The 19985-nt window shown below is 39.7% G+C and overlaps 2 protein-coding genes across 2 annotated transcripts in view; one reads left to right on the top strand and one right to left on the bottom strand.

The window, feature by feature from the left end:
* The window catches only part of LOC133632307 (gastrula zinc finger protein XlCGF17.1-like), a 607858-nt gene that overhangs the window by 440131 nt on the left and 147742 nt on the right, over positions 1-19985 (top strand). The gene's annotated exons all lie outside the window — the stretch shown is intronic.
* Positions 2786-9332, bottom strand: LOC133632317 (gastrula zinc finger protein XlCGF57.1-like). The gene is made up of 2 exons (XM_062024691.1): positions 9061-9332; positions 2786-4588 (listed from the first exon to the last, which is right to left on the bottom strand). The coding sequence occupies exons 1-2, from the start codon at positions 9161-9163 to the stop codon at positions 3204-3206; spliced, it is 1488 nt and encodes a 495-aa protein (XP_061880675.1). The 5' UTR covers positions 9164-9332; the 3' UTR covers positions 2786-3203.

Here is a 19985-nt window from a genome sequence, read left to right as displayed (position 1 = left end):
TACAAAATACAGTACAATACAGTACATCAGACTTTGATTTCACATCAATAAACACTCAGAAAGAAATGAAATGACAAAAATACAATACCTCGTTGGCTGCTTTTAACAAAAAGAGGTTCTAATAATCACTTGCTTGAAGTGTTGCACAAATCATGGAATACACTTCAATGTTTGGAGGAGCTGAAGACAACGTGCTCAAGCACCCTCCCCTCTTGCATGTTCTGCCTTGTTTACAGTCCGTGGGGTCGCAACATCACAACAATCCTTCCGCTTTGCAACACAATTAACACAATCCATTTACATTTTGCTCAGGAGATTTTACAATCACACATTTCCTAATAATATTTTATAACTCTGCATCATTAACTTATTTATTAATATTTATATATGTATGAAACATATTTAAAGCATGCAAACTCTCAGCAACAGCTACACTCCCACCAAATCACTCATTAACCTGAAATGTGGGATTTTTCCTTTTTATCAAAACCAGTTTCAAGTAGAGATGTCCGATAATATCAGACTGCCTATATTATCGGCCGATAAATGCTTTTAAATGTAATATCGGAAATTATCGGTTTAGGTTTCAAAAAGTAACATCCATGACTTTTTTAAAACGCCGCTGTATGGAGCGGTACACGGACGTAGGGAGAAGTACAGAGCAGTTGCGTCTCCCTGTCAGCAGCCCCTCCCCTCTCCCCTCTCCCACACACAACACAGGAGTTGACAACTGCAGCATGAGAGGTTTACTGGCGACGCTTGATGACCTCATCCAACCACCACGAGCGTAGCATAACAACAAGAGTGTGTTGTTGCCGGTGCTGTAGCCGTGGCAAACAAGCGAGCTCGCTTGGTGACTGACTAACGACACCATGTCTATGGTTTGGGATTATTTTGAAGTGTCTCTGACGGATAAAAAAAACTGGCAATTTGCAATGACTGCAAAAAGTTGGTTATGCGAGGAGGAACCAAGACGTCTGCCTTTAATACGAGCAATTAGATCTCCCACCTCTTCAAGAATCATAAGGAGATACACGATGAATACAAGCGGAAGATGGATGAAAAGCAAACACTGAAAAAAAGTAGTACCACACAGTTGTCGCTTAAAGACTCCGCCGAGAAAAGACAAAAATACAACAAAAACCACCCCAAGGCGAAAGCCCACATTGTGGTCAGGGACAACGCACGCAGTGTGGCAAAAGCTACGGTGGAGTTTGGTGTGGCTAGTCTGCCCTGCATGGCACACACTTTGCAGCTTGCAGTGAACAGAGGTGCCCTGTCTCAACGCAGCATTTCAGAAGCTCTGACTGACTGCTAGGCCACTTCAAGCACTCACCACTAGCTTGCAGCACATTTGTGTTACTCATACAAATACGTTAGAGCAGGGCAGATTGAGCCCAGTTTATAATTTCCTGTTATACAGTATGCCAGGCAGTCTTGCACTAAAGGAGGACTATGTTATTGTGTACTTTATTACTCTGGTATACTCTGGACTGAAGCTGTGCGCCTTCATTGTTTTTGTAGCTGTTGTTTTGAGGCATGTTTAAAAAAAATAATGCACTTTGTGACTCCAATAATAAATATGGCAGTGCCATGTTGGCACTTTTTCCCATAACTTGAGTGGATTTATTTTGGAAAACCTTGTTACATTGTTTAATGCATCCAGCGGGGCATCACAACAAAATGAGGCATAATAATGTGTTAATTCCACGACTGTACATATCGGTATCGGTTGATATCGGAATCGGTAATTAAGAGTTAGACAATATCCGAATGTCGGCAAAAAATTCATTATTGGACAGAGCACACCCCTCTACCACTGGTGTGTGACATCATCGCTGCCTGTGCAATGCCTTCCTGCGCCGGTCTAAACGAACACTGTGATTAATCATCATTCATTTATGGTAACGCGATATATTCTTTTTAGGACCCGTTTACACCAAGTAGGTTATCCAGGGTAAATCCCACCTAACCTTATCCTTGCACACACACACACAATGCCACCGTTTAAGACCCCCTCCCCGCCTCCCGTCAGCCGGCGTAACGAGACCTAATACGCACGCGCGGAATATGCACACGTCATAGTCACTTCCAGTGTTGCTTTGTGTGCAAATTCTTAAGTTTAACTTATCTTAACAATATCCAGTGTTGTGGTATTTCAATTAACTGGAATCCAGTGTGCTTTGGGGCCCTATTGTAGTGAATCACACATTGGAAAGTTCTCTTCTCGTCCGAGAAGTGTTGTATCCCAAATAGCTGCATTCGCTTTCTCTTAAGGTATTCATGTGTGATTTCCACAAGTGTCTGTACATGTAGAAGAAGGAGAAACACGGGCATGTCTGGATGACTCGCCTCCATATTTCCAGTTGTTAGCTCCGAGTTACGATACCGCTTTATTATGAAGCTGGCTGTGGCGAGTTCTTTCTGACATCACTTCCTGTGTGGGGCGCGGTCTTTCTGGCGTCACTTCATCTCCGAACTCAGTTTCTAAACGATCGTTAATTGTTCATATGTCAGCGATTTGCATATCAATCAGTTTGAGGAGTAAAAGTCATTGAAAAATGCAGCTGATTTTTACTCTTAACAAACTAATCTCACGGGCCGGATTGAACCTGTTATGCCCGAAAGTCGAGGGAGGTGGGGGTTGGGTTGTGGGTGTTGGGGGTTAATTGTTCATGTCTCTGATTTGCACATCAATCAGTTTGAGGAGTAAAAGTTGACACTTTTTGGGACTGATTAATTGAGAAGTTTATTGACATCTTAAAGAATTGAATCCATGTAATAATTTAAAAAGGCAAATGGATGGCACAAAAAGCCAAAAGGCTTGTTTCCATTGTGGTCCATTGTGGGAACAGTTACCCAGCATCACTTATGCATGAACGTCAGTTTTGATACATCTCAACTTTGCAGTGAAAAAGGGTGTAGTGCAGGTTTTTGAGCGTGCACAAACTTGACACATGAGGCCCCAGGTCCCTGGACTGAAGAAGGAGTAACCAAGCACTTGAAGCATCATCTATCTTACTGTTCAGGAAGGTTTCAGATACAGAGAAGACATGGGGTCATGAGTGGATAAGATTATGCTTCAACTAATCCAAGTTTATATGAATACCTCAGATATTTGTGAAAGAAGCAGTGAGGAGGTCTTGGGTAGGGTGGATGTCACCACATATGAGCAACATACCACAAACTAAACAGCTAATTTGTTATTTTCCCTTGTGTGTTTTTATGTGTTTAACTGCGTCTGCATTATATGTGAACCTTTTACAGCACACTGAGCAAATAAATGGTTTTTCTCCAGCGTGTGTTCTCATGTGTCGACACAAAGAGCCGCTATGAGAAAAGCTGTTGCCACAAACTGAACAATTAAATGGTTTTTCACCTGTGTGTGTTCTCATGTGTTGAGTCAAATCCGTATTTTGAGAAAACCTTTTGCCACAAACTAAACAATTAAATGGTTTTTCACCTGTGTGTGTTCTCATGTGTTGAGTCAAAGAGCCATTTTGAGAAAAGCTGTTGCCACAAACCGAACAATTAAATGGTTTTTCACCTGTGTGTGTTCTCATGTGTTGAGTCAAATGGCTATTTCGACAAAAGCTTTTGTTACAAACTGAACAACTAAATGGTTTTTCACCTGTGTGTGTTCTCATGTGTTGAGTCAAATCCCTATTTTGAGAAAACCTTTTGCCACAAACTGAACAATTAAATGGTTTTTCACCTGTGTGTGTTCTCATGTGTTCAGTCAAGGAGCCATTTTGAGAAAAGCTTTTGCCACAAACTGAACAAGTAAATGGTTTTTCTCCTGTGTGTGTTCTCATGTGTTGAGTCAAAGAGCCATTTTGAGAAAAGTTTTTGCCACAAACTGAACAACTGAATGTTTTGTCACCTGTGTGTGTTCTCATGTGTTGAGTCAAATGGCTATTTCGACAAAAGCTTTTGTCACAAACTGAACAACTAAATGGTTTTTCACCTGTGTGTGTTCTCATGTGTTTAGTCAAATCCCTATTTTGGGAAAACCTTTTGCCACAAACTGAACAATTAAATGGTTTTTCACCTGTGTGTGTTCTCATGTGTTGAGTCAAAGAGCCATTTTGAGAAAAGTTTTTGCCACAAACTGAACAACTGAATGTTTTTTCACATGTGTGTGTTCTCATGTGTCGACTCAAACTGCTCTTTTTAGTAAAACTTTTAGCACAAACTGAGCAGCTCAAACATGTTTTACCTCTCTTCTTTGTAGAGCATTCAGAGTGTTTGTTGTCAGTGTGAGTCCTCATATCACCTTCACAGTCTGTATCGCTGCTCAAAGGTTCTTCAACCTCGTCTTCAGCCTCACTATCTGATAGTGGAACTAAGATGTTGTCTACTTGTGGTTTCTCTTCATCATCTTCAGTCTTCACAGAGAGAATACTCAGTGGAAACTTGGTGTAATCAGCTTCCTCTCGTCCTAGAAGACACTCTCCCTCCTGAGTGATGCAGAGTTCCTCCTCTTCCTTTTTAATGCAGGGTGGTTGTGGAGTCTCCTGCTTCAAAGTGGAGCTCCCCCCTAACTGAGGGGAAACTTCTTCTGGATTACCGATCAGCTGCTGGACGTCTGCAAGACACAAACAACACAAACACACTTTCTTCTATGTACTGTATGTGTGTGTAGTAGGGTTGTACAGTATACTGCTACTAATAAAGTATTGTGGTACTAATCAATTGAAATCGGTACTATACCACCTTTGAAAAGTACCGGTACCGTTCTTTCATCTGAATGCCGCTGTGTGGCGGTGACTACAGAGCCGAGGCGCATGATGTTGAGTGTGTCAAAACGCACACACAAAGTGCATACAAGCAATAACATGGTGGAGAGGAAGAAAGGTAACACAGGACAATTCTACTGGTTAATAAAGAGGGTGCGTGAAGTGCAAATAGTGACAGGTTGTAGAACATGTTTAAATGCAGTTATGGTTTGAATACTAAAGAGCTGGAAAGCTCTAGAAAGGCCAGTGCAGGGGTCTCTAAACTTTTTGACTCGAGGGTCACATTTGGCCAAAAAAATTTGGCCAAGGGCCGAAAGCCGACTACATGTAAAGTAACATCTACATATATATAAATATACACACACGCACATATACATGTATATATATATATATATATATATATATACATATATATATAGCCCATACATATGTGTGTATTCATGTATATATACACATATAATAATATACTATACATAACATTATTGGGACAGCGTGGCGTTTCCAGTGAGGGTTGGACTCCGCCAAGGCTGCCCTTTGTCGCCCATTCTGTTCATAACTTTTATGGACAGAATTTCTAGGCGCAGTCAGGGCGTTGAGGGGATCCGGTTTGGTGGCTGCAGGATTAGGTCTCTGCTTTTTGCAGATAATGTGGTCCTGATGGCTTCACCTGGCCAGGATCTTCAGCTCTCACTGGATCTGTTCGCAGCCGAGTGTGAAGCGACTGGGATGAGAATCAGCACCTCCAAGTCCGAGTCCATGGTTCCCGCCCGGAAAAGGGTGGAGTGTCATCTCCGGGTTGGGGAGGAAATTTTGCCCCAAGGGGAGGAGTACAAGTACCTCGGAGTCTTGTTCACGGTGTGGTGTCTTCAGTAATGCGGACGTGTTGAAGAAGGAGCTGAGCCAGAAGGCAAAGCTCTCCATCTACTGGTCGATCTACGTTCCCATCTTCACCTATGGTCATGAGCTTTGGGTTATGACCGAAAGGACAAGATCACGGGTACAAGCGGCCCAAATGAGTTTCCTCCGCCGGGTGGCGGGGCTCTCCCTTAGAGATAGGGTGAGAAGCTCTGTCATCCGTGAGGAGCTCAAAGTAAAGCCACATGGAGAGGAACCGGATGAGGTGGTTCGGGCATCTGGTCAGGATGCCACCCAAACGCCTCCCTGGGGAAGTGTTTAGGGCACGTCCGACCGGTAGGAGGCCACGGACAAGACCCAGGACACGTTGGGAAGACTATGTCTCCCGGCTGGCCTGGGAACGCCTCGGGATCCCCCGGGAGGAGCTGGACGAAGTGGCTGGGGAGAGGGAAGTCTGGGCTTCCCTGCTTAGGCTGTTGCCCCTGCGACCCGACCACGGATAAGCAGAAGAAGATGGATGGATGGGACGGCGTGGCTCGGTTGGTAGAGCGGCCCTGCCAGCAACTTGAAGGTTCCCGGTTCCGTTAGCCTTCACCTCAAGCCAGGACTGCGAGCGAGCTGAGCTGCCTTTTATATCTCTAGAAGGTCAACGGGCTCATAGTGATGTTACTAGTAGTTGACTGGGAGGTGTTTATTATCATTTGGGGAGAGTCCTCTGCCTGATGCTTACCTGCTAAACACTAAGCACTGACTACATGCGCTCTGAATACGCACTGCTGATTGGCTGTTACCGCTCTGTGTGTACCAATCAGATGGTTGTGTGGGTGGGACAATGCTGGGTGCTGTGTAGAGTACTGACATAGAGACAGAACGAAGCGGAGCAGCTTGTTAAGACTTTAGCTTAGGTGGCTACTTCATATGTTCGTGTGGAAACTCGTTCGGTACACCTCCGAACCGAACCGAAACCCCCGTACCGAAACGGTTCAATACAAATACACGTACCGTTACACCCCTATGTATATGTACATCATTTATAAAAAAATGTAACATTATTTTTTATATGCATGCTACAGGTTGTATAACTTTTATTATTGAATGTATCAAATGTGATGAATATTTAATGGACCACAATGGAAACAAGCCTTTTGGCTTTTTGTGCCATCCATTTGCCTTTTTAAAGCATTACATGGATTAAATTCTTTAAGATGTCAATAAACTTCTCAATCAATCAATCAAATGTATTAATTTGAAAATGTAAAAACGGTACCACCGCAATTTTAAATATAATCTAAAAGAACAACCAGGTATACATTAGTAACAAATAACTAACTATCACATTAACAATAAAATAAAATAATTATAGCAATATATATTTTCTTTTCCAGCCCTTGATTAGCAGTCCATGTTCTCTCTTTGTAGCGTTTGATGGACGCTACGTCACTACATGGGTGGAAAAATAGCTAAGTTAACGCCACGCTACTGGGAACTGTAGTTAAGCTACATAGCGTCGCTACTTGTTGTGCACTACTGCCCATCACTGATTCTAACTCCTAAATAAATGCTAGCAAAAGTCAGTTAACAATGCAGGTAATGGGGATGCACTCTATTTCGCCAATAAAAAACTAAGAAATATCCAAAAGCTTCCAGCAACTTTTTATATACACGCTGTAAGTATATATGTACTGTAATAACAGGCACATTTATAATAACATGTCATTTTTACGTCTTTTCATCATTTGTTATCATTTTAAGCAAACGGCGGCTAATTATTTACACAGAGGCATCATAACGTTCGCTATTTCCTTCAACACCACCACCAACTTTTACCAATAAAGGCAGACTTCATGAGTGCCAAGAAAGAATACTTTGGGACAAATTATGATCCAGAACCTTATATTTTTGAGCCTGAATATAAGGAGGATGAACTACAAGTTTTAGAAGCTGAGTGATAAGCAGATCAAGCAATAGGTGAGGGCGGACCTACGTCACTTCCGCCTACCAATCCCCTAGCAACCGGGAATTCGTTGAAAACAAAGCAGCTCACAGCGAACACAGCATTGACAGAAAAAGCATTTAACGAGCGTTGTGGCTTGGAAGTCGGCGTTAAATCCTTCATTTACGCATTTATACTTATTCGCATATCGTGTGAAAAAACGAAAATGTATTATTTGCGTCAGACTCGTCTCAGTGAACTTTAAAGCTTCTCAGGCTTAGCTTGCTAGTTAGCTTAGCCTGCGCGCTACTAAGAAAGAGACGCGGAAGTTATCAACAACAAGATCAAGTGTTAGTGTATAAAATATTGAGAGATTTGAGGGCTACATGTATTGAATGGCAACATGAAAATTATAGGGTTTATTGGTTTTTAAAAACCCAACTGTTAAGTGCAAATTTCAACAAAACCGGTTTTCGAAAATAGCTAGCTAGGCTATAGACTATATAGTATATTACTTACTTAACTTAATCCTCTTCTTCCCGGATGGGAAATAAGGCTTCCACGACTCGACGCCATATCATCTCGCTGCTATGCTCGTCTCTGTGCCTCACCCCATGTAAGCTTCATCTCTTTCAGCTCCCCTTCAACTGTTCTTCGCCAGGTGTTCTTTGGCCGCCCTGGCTTACGTTTTCCCGGTGGTGTCCATCTTAACGCTGCCTTTGGTATCCTCTCATTGTCCGGTTTTCAAAAATAGCTAGCTAGGCTATAGACTATATAGTATATACCGCATGTTATTTTTGTACAACAACAACTTCAGCTGTCGAACGTTATAAGGTACAAATTCAACAAGTACAACATTAGCACGGACGGTATAGCCAAGTTGTGGTTAAGAAGGTGGATTTTTGTTCCTTATATTTACCAGAAACGAAGTGATCCGAACACACGACCCGGGACTTTGGGGGACTCCAGTGAGAACCGTCCTCGTTTTCCCGGTGTAAAGCTGCGAGCCATTTGTCTCGTCTCTGTGGGCTTTTATCACGCTTTGGCAGAACAAAATACAACCTTTGTTTTCCCTGTTTCCAGTTGTGGTTAGCACAACCAAAAACAACACAGTTTTTTGGCATTTTGGAGGCAGAATGACGGGTTTAACCAGCGTAGGTCGACAGGTTAAAGAGTAATGGCAACGGTTTGTTTTCAACGCCAGTCTGGTTGCTATGGCTCGAAGAACCCGTATGTAGCTCAGTTGCCCGGATGTCGGCCCTCACCCATTAGCACTATTGCTAAGTGCTAAACAAAAAATACAAACTATATACTTTCCAATCTCGATTAATATCACTTTTTATTTAAATTAAGGCAGTTTTCCCGGTGCAGGATACTACTGCGGTAACTTCTAAAAAACATTTCCGCCATTTTTGATGGAGGTAAAAATGCTAACAGGTTCTTTGTTTACATTGTTCAACAAAGTCGGCTAATTTCTATTTTTAGGGCTTGGCATTCAAATAGCTTTCAAATGAGGGAACGCAACACACTCACCTTCATCTTCGCTTTTCAGATTGTTCTCCGTTGGTGGCGCTGATTCTCTTTCATGTTCTCTTTTAGCGGACGTCGCCATCTTAGCATAGCAGTAGTCGTCCATCTTCTATCACGTCTTCAATCTTCACTTCAGATATCGCTCCAAACTCAATGCGCGTTTCGTGGCTTTGGAAAATACGAATTGAGATATTTGTTGCTATATTTGCTGTGAATCATATGACTTTAAGATCGTGAATCCGAAAATTCTCCGAACAACCATAGCATGCGGTCCTCGTCTTTTTGCTTGGTTTCAAGTACATTTGCGCATGCGCTAGAAGCCCGCAACTTCCGTTTCCTACTCCACAGCAGTGATTTTTCAAAATAAAGGCATTTTAATCTTGTTTTAAAACAATGGTTAGTAAAAGTATCTTACATCAAATAATGGACAACTACTGTTTGAAAATAAAAAGTATATATATACAAGCACGTGCACAGACTTTTTCGATGGCTGTTGTTCAAACCAGAAAAAGGGCAAACATTGAAGAAAAAAAATCATACATTTTAAAACAAGATTAAATTGCCTTTATTTTGAAAAACAACTGTTGTGGAGTCGGAAACGGAATTTGCGGGCTTCTAGCGCATGCGCAAATGTACTTGAAGCCAAGCAAAAAGAGAAGACCGCATGCTATGGTTGTTCGGAGATTCTTCGAATTCACGATCTTAAAGTCATATGATTCACTGCAAATATAGCAACAAATATCTCAATTGGTATTTTCCAAAGCCACGAAACGTGCATTGAGTTTGGAGCGATATCTGAAGTGAAGATTGAAGACGTGATAGAAGATGGACGACTACTGCTATGCTAAGATGGCGACGTCCGCTAAAAGAGAACATGAAAGAGAATCAGCGCCACCAACTTCCAGCAAATCACCAACGGAGATAAAGACGAAAGATGAAGGTGAGTGACTTGAAGTTCTGTAAATTGGAAGCTAATTTAAGACCTAAAGAAAGCCTTAATGAGAAATTAGCCAACTTTTCAACAATGTAAACAAAGAGCCGCCATGATTGTTAGCTTGAAGAAGGCATCCATCCATCCATTTCCTATAGCTTGTCCCTTTTGGGGGTGGCGGGGGGTGCTGGAGCCTATCTCAGCTGCATTCGGGCGGAAGGCGGGGTACACCCTGGACAAGTCGCCACCTCACCACAGGGCCAACACAGATAGACAGACAACATTCACACACTAGGGACCATTTAGTGTTGCCAATCAACCTATCCCCAGGTGCATGTCTTTGGAGGTGGGAGGGGCCTATCCCCAGGTGCATGTCTTTGGAGGTGGGAGGGGCCTATCCACAGGTGCATGTCTTTGGAGGTGGGAGGGGCCTATCCCCAGGTGCATGTCTTTGGAGGTGGGAGGGGCCTATCCCCAGGTGCATGTCTTTGGAGGTGGGAGGGGCCTATCCCCAGGTGCATGTCTTTGGAGGTGGGAGGGGCCTATCCCCAGGTGCATGTCTTTGGAGGTGGGAGGAAGCCGGAAGTAGTGGAGTTCACATCAGAGGAGATGAAAGAATGCAAAAGTCCAAATGAAGAAAGTGGAAGAGCAAAACACAATCATAACAACATGTCATATTTTCCTGTTTTGATCGTTTTAAGCATCCGGCAGCAAAAACATTTTCAGAACATTCACTATCCTAGGGCTGGGCGATATGGCCTTTTATTAATATGTGGATATGTTTAGTCCATGTCACGATACACCATATATATGTGGATATGTTTAGTCCATGTCACGATACACCATATATATGTGGATATGTTTAGTCCATGTCACCATACACCATATATATGTGGATATGTTTAGTCCATGTCACGATACACCATATATATATGTGGATATGTTTAGTCCATGTCACGATACACCATATATATGTGGATATGTTTAGTCCATGTCACGATACACCATATATATGTGGATATGTTTAGTCCATGTCACAATACACCATATATATGTGGATATGTTTAGTCCATGTCACGATACACCATATATATGTGGATATGTTTAGTCCATGTCACGATACACCATATATATGTGGATATGTTTAGTCCATGTCACGATACACCATATATATGTGGATATGTTTAGTCCATGTCACGATACACCATATATATGTGGATATGTTTAGTCCATGTCACGATACACCATATATATGTGGATATGTTTAGTCCATGTCACGATACACCATATATATGTGGATATGTTTAGTCCATGTCACGATACACCATATATATGTGGATATGTTTAGTCCATGTCACGATACACCATATATATGTGGATATGTTTAGTCCATGTCACGATACACCATATATATGTGGATATGTTTAGTCCATGTCACGATACACCATATATATGTGGATATGTTTAGTCCATGTCACGATACACCATATATATGTGGATATGTTTAGTCCATGTCACGATACACCATATATATGTGGATATGTTTAGTCCATGTCACGATACACCATATATATGTGGATATGTTTAGTCCATGTCACGATACACCATATATATGTGGATATGTTTAGTCCATGTCACGATACACCATATATATGTGGATATGTTTAGTCCATGTCACGATACACCATATATATGTGGATATGTTTAGGCCATGTCACGATACACCATATATATGTGGATATGTTTAGTCCATGTCACGATACACCATATATATGTGGATATGTTTAGTCCATGTCACGATACACCATATATATGTGGATATGTTTAGTCCGTGTCACGATACACCATATATATGTGGATATGTTTAGTCCGTGTCACGATACACCATATATATGTGGATATGTTTAGTCCGTGTCACGATACACCATATATATGTGGATATGTTTAGTCCGTGTCACGATACACCATATATATGTGGATATGTTTAGTCCGTGTCACGATACACCATATATATGTGGATATGTTTAGTCCGTGTCACGATACACCATATATATGTGGATATGTTTAGTCCGTGTCACGATACACCATATATATGTGGATATGTTTAGTCCGTGTCACGATACACCATATATATGTGGATATGTTTAGTCCGTGTCACGATACACCATATATATGTGGATATGTTTAGTCCGTGTCACGATACACCATATATATGTGGATATGTTTAGTCCGTGTCACGATACACCATATATATGTGGATATGTTTAGTCCGTGTCACGATACACCATATATATGTGGATATGTTTAGTCCGTGTCACGATACACCATATATATGTGGATATGTTTAGTCCGTGTCACGATACACCATATATATGTGGATATGTTTAGTCCGTGTCACGATACACCATATATATGTGGATATGTTTAGTCCATGTCACGATACACCATATATATGTGGATATGTTTAGTCCATGTCACGATACACCATATATATGTGGATATGTTTAGGCCATGTCACGATACACCATATATATGTGGATATGTTTAGTCCATGTCACGATACACCATATATATGTGGATATGTTTAGTCCATGTCACGATACACCATATATATGTGGATATGTTTAGTCCATGTCACGATACACCATATATCTGTGGATATGTTTAGTCCATGTCACGATACACCATATATATGTGGATATGTTTAGTCCATGTCACGATACACCATATATCTGTGGATATGTTTAGTCCATGTCACGATACACCATATATATGTGGATATGTTTAGTCCATGTCACGATACACCATATATCTGTGGATATGTTTAGTCCATGTCACGATACACCATATATATATGTGGATATGTTTAGTCCATGTCACGATACACCATATATATGTGGATATGTTTAGTCCATGTCACGATACACCATATATATATGTGGATATGTTTAGTCCATGTCACGATACACCATATATATGTGGATATGTTTAGTCCATGTCACGATACACCATATATATGTGGATATGTTTAGTCCATGTCACGATACACCATATATATGTGGATATGTTTAGTCCATGTCACGATACACCATATATATGTGGATATGTTTAGTCCGTGTCACGATACACCATATATATGTGGATATGTTTAGTCCGTGTCACGATACACCATATATATGTGGATATGTTTAGTCCGTGTCACGATACACCATATATATGTGGATATGTTTAGTCCGTGTCACGATACACCATATATATGTGGATATGTTTAGTCCATGTCACGATACACCATATATATGTGGATATGTTTAGTCCATGTCACGATACACCATATATATGCGGATATGTTTAGTCCATGTCACGATACACCATATATATATGTGGATATGTTTAGTCCATGTCACGATACACCATATATATGTGGATATGTTTAGTCCATGTCACGATACACCATATATATATGTGGATATGTTTAGTCCATGTCACGATACACCATATATATGTGGATATGTTTAGTCCATGTCACGATACACCATATATATATGTGGATATGTTTAGTCCATGTCACGATACACCATATATATGTGGATATGTTTAGTCCATGTCACGATACACCATATATATGTGGATATGTTTAGTCCATGTCACGATACACCATATATATGTGGATATGTTTAGTCCATGTCACGATACACCATATATATGTGGATATGTTTAGTCCATGTCACGATACACCATATATATGTGGATATGTTTAGTCCATGTCACGATACACCATATATATGTGGATATGTTTAGTCCATGTCACGATACACCATATATCTGTGGATATGTTTAGTCCATGTCACGATACACCATATATCTGTGGATATGTTTAGTCCATGTCACGATACACCATATATCTGTGGATATGTTTAGTCCATGTCACGATACACCATATATAAGTGGATATGTTTAGTCCATGTCACGATACACCATATATACGTGGATATGTTTAGTCCATGTCACGATACACCATATATACGTGGATATGTTTAGTCCATGTCACGATACACCATATATATGTGGATATGTTTAGTCCATGTCACGATACACCATATATATGTGGATATGTTTAGTCCATGTCACGATACACCATATATATGTGGATATGTTTAGTCCATGTCACGATACACCATATATATGTGGATATGTTTAGTCCATGTCACGATACACCATATATATGTGGATATGTTTAGTCCATGTCACGATACACCATATATCTGTGGATATGTTTAGTCCATGTCACGATACACCATATATATGTGGATATGTTTAGTCCATGTCACGATACACCATATATATGTGGATATGTTTAGTCCATGTCACGATACACCATATATCTGTGGATATGTTTAGTCCATGTCACGATACACCATATATCTGTGGATATGTTTAGTCCATGTCACGATACACCATATATATGTGGATATGTTTAGTCCATGTCACGATACACCATATATACGTGGATATGTTTATTCCATGTCACGATACACCATATATACGTGGATATGTTTAGTCCATGTCACGATACACCATATATACGTGGATATGTTTAGTCCATGTCACGATACACCATATATATGTGGATATGTTTAGTCCATGTCACGATACACCATATATACGTGGATATGTTTAGTCCATGTCACGATACACCATATATATGTGGATATGTTTAGTCCATGTCACGATACACCATATATATGTGGATATGTTTAGTCCATGTCACGATACACCATATATATGTGGATATGTTTAGTCCATGTCACGATACACCATATATATGTGGATATGTTTAGTCCATGTCACGATACACCATATATATGTGGATATGTTTAGTCCATGTCACGATACACCATATATATGTGGATATGTTTAGGCCATGTCACGATACACCATATATTTGTGGATATGTTTAGTCCATGTCACGATACACCATATATATGTGGATATGTTTAGTCCATGTCACGATACACCATATATATGTGGATATGTTTAGGCCATGTCACGATACACCATATATATGTGGATATGTTTAGTCCGTGTCACGATACACCATATATATGTGGATATGTTTAGTCCGTGTCACGATACACCATATATATGTGGATATGTTTAGTCCGTGTCACGATACACCATATATATGTGGATATGTTTAGTCCGTGTCACGATACACCATATATATGTGGATATGTTTAGGCCATGTCACGATACACCATATATATGTGGATATGTTTAGGCCATGTCACGATACACCATATATATGTGGATATGTTTAGGCCATGTCACGATACACCATATATATGTGGATATGTTTAGTCCATGTCACGATACACCATATATATGTGGATATGTTTAGTCCATGTCACGATACACCATATATATGTGGATATGTTTAGGCCATGTCACGATACACCATATATATGTGGATATGTTTAGTCCATGTCACGATACACCATATATATGTGGATATGTTTAGTCCATGTCACGATACACCATATATATGTGGATATGTTTAGGCCATGTCACGATACACCATATATTTGTGGATATGTTTAGTCCATGTCACGATACACCATATATATGTGGATATGTTTAGTCCATGTCACGATACACCATATATATGTGGATATGTTTAGGCCATGTCACGATACACCATATATATGTGGATATGTTTAGTCCATGTCACGATACACCATATATATGTGGATATGTTTAGTACATGTCACGATACACCATATATATGTGGATATGTTTAGGCCATGTCACGATACACCATATATATGTGGATATGTTTAGTCCATGTCACGATACACCATATATACGTGGATATGTTTAGTCCATGTCACGATACACCATATATATGTGGATATGTTTAGTCCATGTCACGATACACCATATATATGTGGATATGTTTAGTCCATGTCACGATACACCATATATATGTGGATATGTTTAGTCCATGTCACGATACACCATATATATGTGGATATGTTTAGTCCATGTCACGATACACCATATATATGTGGATATGTTTAGTCCATGTCACGATACACCATATATATGTGGATATGTTTAGTCCATGTCACGATACACCATATATATATGTGGATATGTTTAGTCCATGTCACGATACACCATATATATATGTGGATATGTTTAGTCCATGTCACGATACACCATATATATATGTGGATATGTTTAGTCCATGTCACGATACACCATATATATGTGGATATGTTTAGTCCATGTCACGATACACCATATATATGTGGATATGTTTAGTCCATGTCACGATACACCATATATATGTGGATATGTTTAGTCCATGTCACGATACACCATATATATGTGGATATGTTTAGTCCATGTCACGATACACCATATATATGTGGATATGTTTAGTCCATGTCACGATACACCATATATATGTGGATATGTTTAGGCCATGTCACGATACACCATATATATGTGGATATGTTTAGTCCATGTCACGATACACCATATATATGTGGATATGTTTAGTCCATGTCACGATACACCATATATATATGTGGATATGTTTAGTCCATGTCACGATACACCATATATATATGTGGATATGTTTAGTCCATGTCACGATACACCATATATATATGTGGATATGTTTAGTCCATGTCACGATACACCATATATATGTGGATATGTTTAGTCCATGTCACGATACACCATATATATATGTGGATATGTTTAGTCCATGTCACGATACACCATATATATGTGGATATGTTTAGTCCATGTCACGATACACCATATATATGTGGATATGTTTAGTCCATGTCACGATACACCATATATATATGTGGATATGTTTATTCCATGTCACGATACACCATATATATGTGGATATGTTTAGTCCATGTCACGATACACCATATATATGTGGATATGTTTAGTCCATGTCACGATACACCATATATATGTGGATATGTTTAGGCCATGTCACGATACACCATATATATGTGGATATGTTTAGGCCATGTCACGATACACCATATATATGTGGATATGTTTAGGCCATGTCACGATACACCATATATATGTGGATATGTTTAGTCCATGTCACGATACACCATATATATGTGGATATGTTTAGTCCATGTCACGATACACCATATATATGTGGATATGTTTAGTCCATGTCACGATACACCATATATATGTGGATATAAGGCTGCAGCTAGCGATTATTTTTCTATCGATTAATCTATAGATTATTTTTTCGATTAATCGGTTAATCTATAGATTATTTTTTTCGATTCATCTATAGATTATTTTTCCTTTTACCGATTATTTTTTATTTTATTTTATTTAAAATGAAGATGAAAAAATAAAAGTAGGCCAGTTTTTTCAAAAGGCATGGCTTTTATTTACAAAAAAAAAAAGTATGGCCACTCAGTCAACATTGACAACAACATGACAAAATATTCTGTAACAATGTAAACATTTAAAACTTTTAACATTCAACAAAATTAAAAGTAGCTTATTTGCTTTTTAATGTGCAAATATAAAAGTAAACATCCAGTGCAAATCTTAATCATTTCAAAAGTAAAAGTATTGCTTATTTTGCTTTAAAATGTGCAAAAATAAAGATAAACATCCAATACAAAAAAGTGCAAAACGAAATATTCTGTAACAGTGTAAACATTTCAACAAAAGTGAAAGTATTGCTTATTTGCTAAAATGTGCAAAAATAAAGATAAACATCAATACAAAAAAGTGCCAATCTAAATATTCTGGAGCACTGTAAACATTAAGTATTGCTTTTAAAATGTGCAAAATAAACATCCAGTCCAACACAGTACACAATAACCAATTCTACTCATTCCAGTGAGTGACTAACAGTTGTAATGAAGAAAGGTTAGCATGTCTACTTGCTTTGCTTCTTTTCTTGTTTACAATATTCCCAGCAGCTGAAAATAGGCGCTCAGAAGGGGTCGATGTGGCTGGAACTGAGAGGTAATTAGCCTTCACCTCAAGCCAGGACTGCGAGTGAGCTGAGCTGCAGTTTAAGTTTCTAGAAGGTCAACGGGCTCATAGTGATGTTACTAGTAGTTGACTGGGAGGTGTTTATTATCATTTTGGGAGAGTCCGCTGCCTGATGCTCACCTGCTAAACACCTATCTGCTCCACGCTGAAGCGCTGACTAAATGCGCTCTGAATACGCACTGCTGATTGGCTGATAATGCTTCGTGTGTACCAATCAGATGGTTGTGTGGGTGGGAAAATGCTGCGTGTGTACCAATCAGATGGTTGTGTGGGTGGGACAATGCTGCGTGTGTACCAATCAGATGGTTGTATGGGTGGGACAATGCTGCGTGCTGAGACAGAGGCAGCCGCAGAAGGAGCAAAGCAACTTGTTAAGACTTTAGCAGCTAAAGTTAGCTTTAGCTTAGAAACTCGTTCGGTACACCCCCGTACCGAACCGAAAGCCCCGTACCGAAACGGTTCAATACAAAACACATAACGTTACACCCCTAGCAGATACAAATGACACATTCATGTTTTTGTGTAATGATGACAACGTATGCTAACGCGGACGATTGACTAGTTGATGGTTGATGGTTTTCTTTTCAAATGTTCGTTCATAGCCGTTGTGCTGCTATGATAGACCATTTACGCTCGACACTGTGCATACAACAACATTATTAGGCCGTGTATTGAAATACTCCCACACTTTTGACGACTTTTGGCGTGCGTTTTTCCCCTCGCTCGCACAGTCTGCTTTGCGCTCCGCCATGACGGTAGTGTGACGTAATTATGCGACGCGTCGACGCACAAAAACGGCGTCGACGTATTTACATAACCGATGACGTCGACTATGTCGACGCGTCGTTTCAGCCTTATGTGGATATGTTTAGTCCATGTCACGATACACCATATATATGTGGATATGTTTAGTCCATGTCACGATACACCATATATATGTGGATATGTTTAGTCCATGTCACGATACACCATATATATGTGGATATGTTTAGTCCATGTCACGATACACCATATATATGTGGATATGTTTAGTCCATGTCACGATACACCATATATATGTGGATATGTTTAGTCCATGTCACGATACACCATATATATGTGGATATGTTGCCTTAGCCTTGAATGAACACTTGATGCATATAATTACAGCAGTATGATGATTCTATGTGTCTACATTAAAACATTCTTCTTCATACTGCATTAATATATGCTACTTTTAAACTTTCATGCAGAGAGGGAAACCACAACTAAGTCAATTTAGCAAAAGTGTATTTATTAAACCGTTATTAAGCGGTGGCACAAACATTCATGTCATTTCCAAACAGAAAGTGCAAGATTGTCAGAGACATTTTAAAACAAGCTATTAGTGCACTTTTGTGCATGATGTCACTAAGATGACATATCAAAACAACACTAAATTAAAGTGCACTTTTTGTACAGAACGCCACTACAATAGTTTAAAACAAATAAAGTACACTTTTGTGCATGATGACACACAAGATATTTCAATAAGTGTCAAATAAAAATGAGCTGCATAATAGGAAATCAAATAGTGTATGTCCTTCACTATGTGGTAGGTTCCTGCGGACGTTTTCTCCTTCTGTTGTTGACTATTTGTTTCATACGGTGTTGATGTGGAAATGGTTGCCTCTGCATTTTGTTAGTGTGGCACCGAACGGAGATGTTGACATGCGGAGTTTCAAGCACTCTTCATTCTCTAGCAGGTGACTTTTCAAATAATGCTACAAATTAGCAGTAACACTACTTTTTGTAGCAACGCTTTTGCCGCATACTTGACAAATTACGGTTGTCTGTTCGACATCTTCCCGCTTGAAGCCAAACCACCGCCAGACGATGGACCCCCTGCTGTTTTTCTTGGGAATATATTATTCTTTGTTACCAGATTCGCACCTTCTTTCTCTCGTATTAC

This window comes from Entelurus aequoreus, linkage group LG17, assembly GCF_033978785.1.
Source record: "Entelurus aequoreus isolate RoL-2023_Sb linkage group LG17, RoL_Eaeq_v1.1, whole genome shotgun sequence".
In the NCBI taxonomy this organism is placed as follows: domain Eukaryota; kingdom Metazoa; phylum Chordata; class Actinopteri; order Syngnathiformes; family Syngnathidae; genus Entelurus; species Entelurus aequoreus.
This window is presented reverse-complemented; position numbering and strand designations above follow the sequence as displayed.